General features: G+C 55.8%; 1 protein-coding gene across 1 annotated transcript in view; it reads right to left on the bottom strand.

Annotated features, from left to right (window-relative positions):
* The window catches only part of P4HA3 (prolyl 4-hydroxylase subunit alpha 3), a gene marked incomplete at its 5' end in the record, with an annotated part of 30,951 nt that extends 22,627 nt beyond the window's left edge, over positions 1–8,324 (bottom strand). The window contains 3 exons of the mRNA XM_014521992.1: positions 1,463–1,686; positions 2,496–2,638; positions 8,302–8,324. Coding sequence (XP_014377478.1) covers positions 1,463–1,686; positions 2,496–2,638; positions 8,302–8,324 — 390 coding nt within the window. The remainder of the gene's footprint in view (positions 1–1,462; positions 1,687–2,495; positions 2,639–8,301) is intronic.
* Position 8,325: the final 1 nt, after the last annotated feature.

The following is an 8,325-nucleotide window of genomic DNA, read 5'->3' as shown; positions in this document are numbered from 1 at the left end:
AGCAGGAGGCAGGGAGGGCACCCTTGGCCCAGCCTGGCTTACGCCTGGGCTCTCAGAGCACTCTCCAGGGAGCTCTGGATCCCCGCTGGCTAACAGAGAACTACAACCCAGGCCTCTCACACAGCGAGTGGGGTGGTATCACCTTTGCTGGCCATGTTTCTGAATTAAAATGGAGACAGCTGCTTTTTTTGTGGGGAGGGGTGGCAGTCTGCATGTGTTGGGTGTGCTCAGAGCTACAGGACTGGGGCCAGCAGGCGATGCATGAGCAGAAAGATCCCAGCAGGCTTGAACACGAGCGAGGTTCTGCACAGATGGAGGTGGTTCGGGGCACGTGCAGCAGCGGGGCTTTGGGCCCCTGGGAGACACTTAGGCGCCTTCAGAGCTAGGCTTGAGGACTGCACTCTTGAACATGGGTCCTTTTGTGGACCTAGGAGTAAGCATAACTGTCTCCGTTCTACAGACAGGGAAACTGAGGCATCAGACTGCCCCCATTCTACAGAAGGGGAAACTGAGGCGCCTGAGGGGATGTTTCTCGCTGAAGTTCACAGAGCAGGGCTGGGAACAAAGCTTGGGTCCCCTGCAGCCACGTGGGAAATTCAGGATCCCGAGTGTCTCCAAAGAGCCTTTCAGCTGGGTTGAGCTCCCAGCTCCACTGCAGACACCCTAACATAGGGCAGGGAGCCCTAAGGTGTGGGACCTGGGACTGGCCTCTCCTGATCCTCCTCTCAGCGAGAGAGCCCACAAATGTGGCATGCGCTGACTACGCCAGGCCCTGTCATCAACCCGCAGGCGAAGCAGGAACGCTGCAGGGCCTCAGCACCACCTCCATCCTGGCCCATGCAGAAGGGAAAGCGATAGGGACTTAACCCTATGGGGGCAGCATTAAGATTTGGGTGCCAGCCCCATCTGAGTGGCTCATCTCAGGCTGCCTTCTGCTACCAATGCACCCTCCAGGACCAACCTCACCGTCGCTGTGCCGTGCCCTGCAGAGTCACAGCTGCAATGAGCCCTTTAGCGCTGACGAAGATGGTTGTGAGTTCAGGCCCTGCTCTCCCTACGACTCCAGGACCCTGCTACACTGGATAGAAACCAGCTGTAGAGTGGATGCACAATGTTCACGCACTCATTTTATAACTGGCTGGCTCTTTTGATAGCTGGAGAAGCATTTTTATCATGTGACCATTGCTTTGCACGTGTGGCCGGCCTCAATTTATTGCACGACTCACTAGTTAATTGTGTAATGTGTGTCACGTGCATTGGGGGCATCAAAATTAGAGCCACCACTGAATATTTGTCCAGGAAACAAACGGTCCACTGAGCAGGAAGGGAGGGGGTTTCATGCGGATTTGGGCAGGTCCTGTCCCATACATCTCCCTCTAGTAGACCATGCTTGCTCCATCCCAGGCGCTGCTGTGGCCAGGTTGGGTGACAACCACCCCAGGGCCAAAGCGCTGGTCCTCACCTTGCCGATGTGGAAGCAGTCATCAGCAGAGAGCGAGAATTGCTGCCCAGGGCGGTAGAGGTCAGCAAGCCCGGAGGCGCCGTCTCTCCGAAACACACCCTTCACCAGTCCCTTGACGCTCAGTGCATAGACGTCCTGCAGCCTCATGAGGGCCCGCGCCGCCCCCTCCAGGTCCTCGAACACGGGCAGGTCCTTCTCCACTTGCCGGTAGTCCTTCTTGAGCTCTGCGGGGTCAAGGACAGGGTTGGAGGAGTCAGCGATGGCTGGCGAGAACAGGAAACCACCACCAGGAGGAAGGCTCATACTGGCCTGAGCTGGCGAGGGAGCCAGGATCCTCCCCGAAAAAAGGGGTCAAATGATATTGCAGTGTCAAAAGAAGAGGCAGGGCTTTCCCCTGGTTTGCCCACCTGTAAGACACCCCCCTAGTTACATGGGCAGGTGTCCCCTCCTCTCACTCCTCTCTCTCTCTGCTGACTTCCCTTTTCTTCTTATGTTTTTCCTTTCTTTGCTAGGTTTCTTGCCCTCAACTTCAGGAGTATGTTGAGGGAGTAAGCATGACTGTCCCCATTCTACAGAAGGGGAAACTGAGGCACCAGACTGTCCCCATTCTACCGAAGGGGAAACAGGCATCGGACCATCCCCATTCTGCAGAAGGGGAAACCGAGGCACCTGAGGGGATGTCTCTCGCTCAAGTTCACAGACCAGGGCTGGGAACAGAGCCTGGGTCCCCTGCAGCCACGTGGGAAATTCAGGATCCTGAGCGGTCATGGACAACGAGGGTGGGCAGGGACCTCAGGAGGTCACATCTAGTCCAACCCCCTGCTCCAATTACATCCTCCCCTCAGCCTGCAGCATCCCCTCTCCTTCCCCTCCCTTGTTCAGCCCTTCCCTCCCTTCTCATCTCTACATCTTGACACCTGCTGTGGCCTTGGCCCCAAACCTCAGGGCACCCGGTACTCATGTGTGGAGCTAGCCGCGAGCTAGACACGGTCACCTCAGCAAACCACCACCCTCCTCGGCCCCCGGTCCTTGCCTTGGATATTCTCACTGGCCTCCATGCTGTTCACCACGTTCAGCCAGTCCGACTGCAGCCTCTTGATCAGCGCGTAGGCTAGCAGAGGGTTGACCACGGAGGCCCCGGCTTCTTGGTGCAGTGCTTGAACCTTGTTGTAAAACCTGGGAGGCAGGAACAGGGCACACCTTTCAGCGCGGATGCTCGGCGTGGCAATGGGATGGGGGTACAGGGTTGAGGAACCTTTCTGGCAGCATCATCTAGACATGCCAGGGTGCAATCGCTTCAGCGAAGCATGGGGAGCTCCAGCCCAGACTGGACAAGGCTCTGGGGACACAGAGGGACAGTGCCGTATCAAGCTGAGGGGCAAACTCACTTCCCTGAGGACCTTCACTCCCTTGCCTGAGCCGTGATCACCAACCTCTGGCTTCTTTACTATTCCTTCCATCCAGAAACAGCAGACACACCAACTGCAGATGCTTCCTCAGCCTGACGAAGGGTTTTTAAACCCAAAAGCTTGCTAAGAAATGTTTTTCCAACTATTTGAGATGGTCTAATAAAAGATATGAGATTCACCCAAAGAACCTCATCTGCCTGTGTCCTTAGACCAACACGGCTACAATCTGCACCCCTGGATCTGCATAATATTCATTCTCTCCAGAAACAAAAGAGATGTTTGGAAGGTATAAAGCTTGTGCCTGAAGAGAGGAGGGTGCTCAGGATAATCCCTAGGGAACAGGGATATTTTTTTGGCTTCAGCTTCCAAGCTAGGGAAAAAAAATACTAACTGCTGAACTTAGAGGATCCATCTAGGGAGAGCGGAGGGGCTCTGTGAGCTGGCAGGGTGCTAGCTGAGAAAAACCATCTCCAGGAAAATGGCTGGTGACAAGGGATAACTCTGGAGATATTTGTATCTGGAGAAGCAGGGTGAGATCTTGTATTTTTGGCTTTTTGTTTTTCGCACATCTGCCTCTCAAATGATAGTTGCTTTTGCCTGGATGATTTTGCTCTGCTGGAACAAAACCTTTGTCCTGTTTTGCTTTCCTGACCGTCTGAGGCCAGCATGATTGCAAGGCGCTTGGTGCTTCAGGCCCTCCTCTTCTTCAGAAGGGGGGACCTTGTTTCCTGTTTTGAAGACCCCAGGTGATAACCCAAAAAGTGGCAGAGCTGCCTCCTTTGGAGCTGCGGAGGTCTGGACTGGGCTGGGGGAGACCAAGACTGGCTAGAGGTGAGGAGCCACCGCAGGAGCAAGAGCTAGTGTATCTCCTGGACACGCAGCAGAACAGAGGGGAGAAGTCTGGCCTTTCGTAGTTGCAAGGGCTGGCGCTAGTGCCAGCCTCGCACACCCACGCCAGCCCCGCCACGGCGCGGCTGCTGCATGAGTTTCTCTTCAGATTCTCCCTCCTGCTCAGGTCCTGGGCTGCAGAGCAAGGAAGAAAAGCAATAAAACACTAAGCGGAGCCAAACTCGTCTGAATCATTCCAGATGTTGGCCATGCGTAGGGAAGTATTTTCCAATGAGCTCATGATTAGACTCCTAAACACAATTCCAGCTCCCAAGGTTACGTTGCTGTGCAGTAAATGCCTCTGTACCAGGAGCCACAAGTTCAACCTCCAGCCTGCCCCTTCTGCGAGCAGTGACAGCTGGGGAGGGTGATGTAGCCCACCAGACAGGCCAAAACTCTTCCCCCAACTCTTCCCACACCCTCAAACTCTGGGCTGGTACCAAATCTGCCCACGGAGCTGGGTACGTGGCTCATGTAATGGAGCTGGGTACATGGGTCTTTGCAGCGGGAGGAACTGAGGCTCCAGCTCTGAATTCTGCTTTCCAAAACTCTGCATGGGTGGATCCAATTTGGGTGGCTCGAGTCCCTCTCTAATCAAATGCCGTTGAGCCACATGTAGTTCATTTACTGAGCTCTCCCTCTTGCTTTTGTTATGGCAGGCGTGTCTGAGCAGCTCTGTCCCCTTTTGAGCAGGCTTTGTACATATACTGCAGACAATAAGAGTTTCCATGCCATGTTATCCCCCTGCGCACCAATGAGCAACCGAGGCACGGAGGCCAAGGCCGCATAGAGAAGTTGGAAGCTGAACCCACACGTGCTCGTATCCCAACCTGCACCTTGGCCACGGGAACATCCTCCCTTGATGAGAACATGGGTAAGCTCTCCCAGCAGAGATCCCTTGCTGTGACACACCACGAGAGAGATGCCAGGTATGTGCTGCACAGAAGGAGTCACGGTGCCAGATGTCACTAAGTAACCCGCTCCCCGTGTCGCAGTCAGATATGCCACCGGAGAGTCACACCGTGTTGGTGAGTGACCTAAGTATCCCAAACAGAGCATGGGGATGGCTGGACCCACCATACTTAGCTGAACAAAACGGGCTGCAACCAATCGACATAAGAGATGTGCTACCCCTGCTCTTTGCAAATCCATTCGCAGCATCCGATGGGGTCAGCTGTCGCCCACAAAACCGATTAGTCTCTACCCTGCCACCTTGCCCTGCCTCCCGCCTGCTCTTCTGGTGTGAGCCATACACGTCGAGCAGGCGGGGAGATAGTAGACTGAGCCTGTCCTGCTCAAACCGCACTTTTTTTTAAAGGAAATGTTTGTTGTGTTCCAAGCCAAATTTATTCCAAATCCATGAGTTATTCAAGAACCAAAAGTGGTCCTACTACTGGCAAACATCCTCCACCCCTGCCTGGGGCTTCAGCTGTTTCCAAATCATTTGGCAGGCATCCTACATGCAGGCCCAAGCCTGGAGGCTTGGGGTTCAGATGCCCCCAGATTTTGCTTGCCCTCGGCCATACGGCCGCAGGAACAAACTAGGGAGGAGTCTCCCAGTTCTATAAAGTGGGCGTAAAGCCAAAATCTTCCCACTGGAAATGAAAGAGGAAGGGTAACTATACATTACCTCTGCCCGGGTACTAACCTACGCCAGAACAGTGGTTATCCCTTGCCAGTAGGAAAAGCACGGTGGTGATCGTGGTATTTCCCCTGCCAGGAATAAATACTTGCTGTGCTTCTTCCAGTGGTGCTCATTGCTCTCCTGGATGGAGGCACCTACTTTCCACCTACCTTGTACTTTAGGTGCCCAAGATCGGCGTTTGAGTTCCTGAGGATGTGTGGTCTTAGAGCATCCTCAATGCCAGGGAATCACCTCTCCATCCAGAGGCAAATCTGTTCCCAGCAGTCGCAGGCCACTCGCTTACAAGTGACTGCCTGAGACCCTCGCTCAGGACAGCTCCTGCTGGAGAAGAGTCCTGACCTCTTTGCTCCGTTATTACAGGTGCTAATGCAGTGACAGCAGCCAACAGCCCCATCGCAAACCAGACCACTCAATGCCCCTGCACTGATTTGCACCAGCTGAGGGTGTGAATGCCTTTGGGAAGAGCCACCAGCTCACGGGAATCCAGCACGAGTCTCACAGTGTTTTCCTCAAAGCCCCAGCGCCCAGAGTCAGAGGATCATGAGGTTTTGCAAGCATCGCTTCTCAGCCTCCCTGGCTGCAGAGAAAATCTGAAGAATGCGTCCCCCTGGCACTTCCGGTACAAAGAGCCCAACCGCGTGGTCTTTAACACAGCCTTGGGGTTTCTGAGCCCCTGTCCCTTGGGGAGAAGATCCAGGGGCCCCAGGGAGGTAGTAGTGGGGTGTTTTGCCCTCAACATCAGCTCCTTCCCTGATCTGCAATGGACTTGGGGTTCACTTTCCCTTCCTGTTGAGACTGATGCTTCTCACACCGACTATGCTTGCTGTCAGATGCTCGCATATCTCTGCCCGCAGAGCTGGCCCGGCTGCCAGCCCGACCGCTACGTGCTTTGCTGTTTCACACCCCAGCTCTGCTCCGTGAGGCCCGAGTGCATTTCCCAGAGGCCCAAGCTTGCCCCACAGCCCCGCAAAGCCCAACACCATTGCCACCAAGCGCGGAGAGCTCATCCCTTAACAAAATGTATTTTCCACCAGATCTGCTTTTGTTTCCAGCTGCGTCCAACAGTTCCCCTCCCAGCACAGGAAACCACTGCGAAGCAGAAACGCTGCGTTGCTGGAATCTGCTGAGGCTTTAAAACACATCGGCTCCAGCTCACGGCAGGGTCTACCTCTGGGGGCCCTGAATAGAGCATCGCTATGAAGCAGCCGCAGCCTCTGACCTGCCCGGGGCGGTGTGTAGTTTGCTAATGCTGTCTCAGCTAACACGGGGCATGGAGTCCTCCACGCTCAGGAAGGGGGTGGCAGGTTGATTCACGATCTCAGGCTCCAGGCTTCAGCAGCAGAGGTTTCTGCTGTACTAGGGAAGACCCGGGACATTTCTGGGGAGGAGTCTCCTCTCCCTTAGCACCAGTTCTGTATTGGTGCAGCTCCAGGGACTTCACCCAAGTCCCCGTAGCATGAAGGAGACCGAAGCCACCCTCTGGGACAGATTCCTCCCCTGTTTCCTGCATTCACAACAAGATTGGGCCTTTGCCTACAACAAAGTCATGCCTCTTGCCAGCACAATTATGTTGCTGCCGCCTCCTGGATCCACTCGGTGCCCTGTAACGCGCCAAACATGACATCGGTGCCATCGGGCTGGCTGTGTAGTTCACGTTCCACAGGCACACCCCAGTGCCTCAGCACACGTCCAGGCGCACACACCCTGTGCAGCCCAGCCCGTATCCACCCTGCAATACTTGCATACAGCTACATACACACAGAAACAGATGTATATGCATCTGTGCACTCGCTCCCACACTCACGTATGTTCAGGGTATGGCTTTGCACATGTGTGCACACTCAAGCCTGCATGTACACATGCTCAGCATGCTAAGAGCGAGCCCCAGACTCTGCTGGAGGTCAACGGGGGGCTCCAGCACTATGGCAGAGATGAGGAGGCCAGCCCCGAGCTCTCTGATCATCCTGGCTAAAGCCCAGCGTGCAAACACACCCCTCGCCCCACCTTGGTCACCCCATCTGAATCCCCTGCACCCTCTACCTGCACATGCCTAACACTGCTGCCTGCACACAGTTCACAGCCGGGCACTTGCCCCCACGCTGTGATGGCACCCAGCATCCTGGCTGTGGATCCGGTGCACACCTGCCCGTACCCATCCCCATCTGCACATGCACCAGCTGTAGAAACCATGGGCCAGATCTCCCCCTGCCCCACTCCCCGCTTTGCCGTCTGTTCAGTATTTCAGTGATGGATTTGGAAGGCACTTTGGGAGCTAACACACGCACACACAGATGCTCATAAAAATGCCCCCTAGCACCCCAGGGCATCTGCCCTCTTCCAGGTTTAGGGAGTGCATGGGAAGGCTGCACAGCCCAAGGGAGCCAGGCACCCGCCTTCAGTGGAAGATCCCAGCCCAGTGGGACGATCCTTGCCTCTCCTTAGAAGATCCCAGCCCAGTGGGACGATCCTTGCCTCTCCTCTGGGTGTTTGTACCGCGCGTGGTGCCCTCAAGCCCTGATCCCCGGAGCCAGTTCTTACATGCCCTCGCAGCAGGGATCCCAGACTCACAGCGACTCCTAGAGAAGCAAGATCGGTCCTGCCCAAACCATCCCAGACCATCCATCGCCTAAACTACGCAAGAGACCGTCCACCCCAACACAGCACACACCTCCTGGGGGGGAAGGGGCACTTCTTACTGCTGGGAAAGGCTGTCAATACCCGCTCCGGAGATGCCGGGCTGTGCCCCTCAATGTGATCCCTCCCTGACCCCAAATGCAGCGGGGGTCTGAACCTGAGCGGAGGGGCCGGTCCCTCTGGAGCACCGGCACAGCCCCGTGCCTCCGGAGCAGGGCGGGGGTAGGGGCAGGGGCAGGGGAGCCCCACGGGGCCGGGGTTACCTGCGGAGGTCCTGCAGGCGCCGG

This window comes from Alligator sinensis, unplaced genomic scaffold, assembly GCF_000455745.1.
Source record: "Alligator sinensis unplaced genomic scaffold, ASM45574v1 scaffold594_1, whole genome shotgun sequence".
NCBI lineage: Eukaryota > Metazoa > Chordata > Crocodylia > Alligatoridae > Alligator > Alligator sinensis.
The sequence above is the reverse complement of the archived record's forward strand: the minus strand, read 5'-3'. Positions and strand labels throughout refer to the sequence as shown.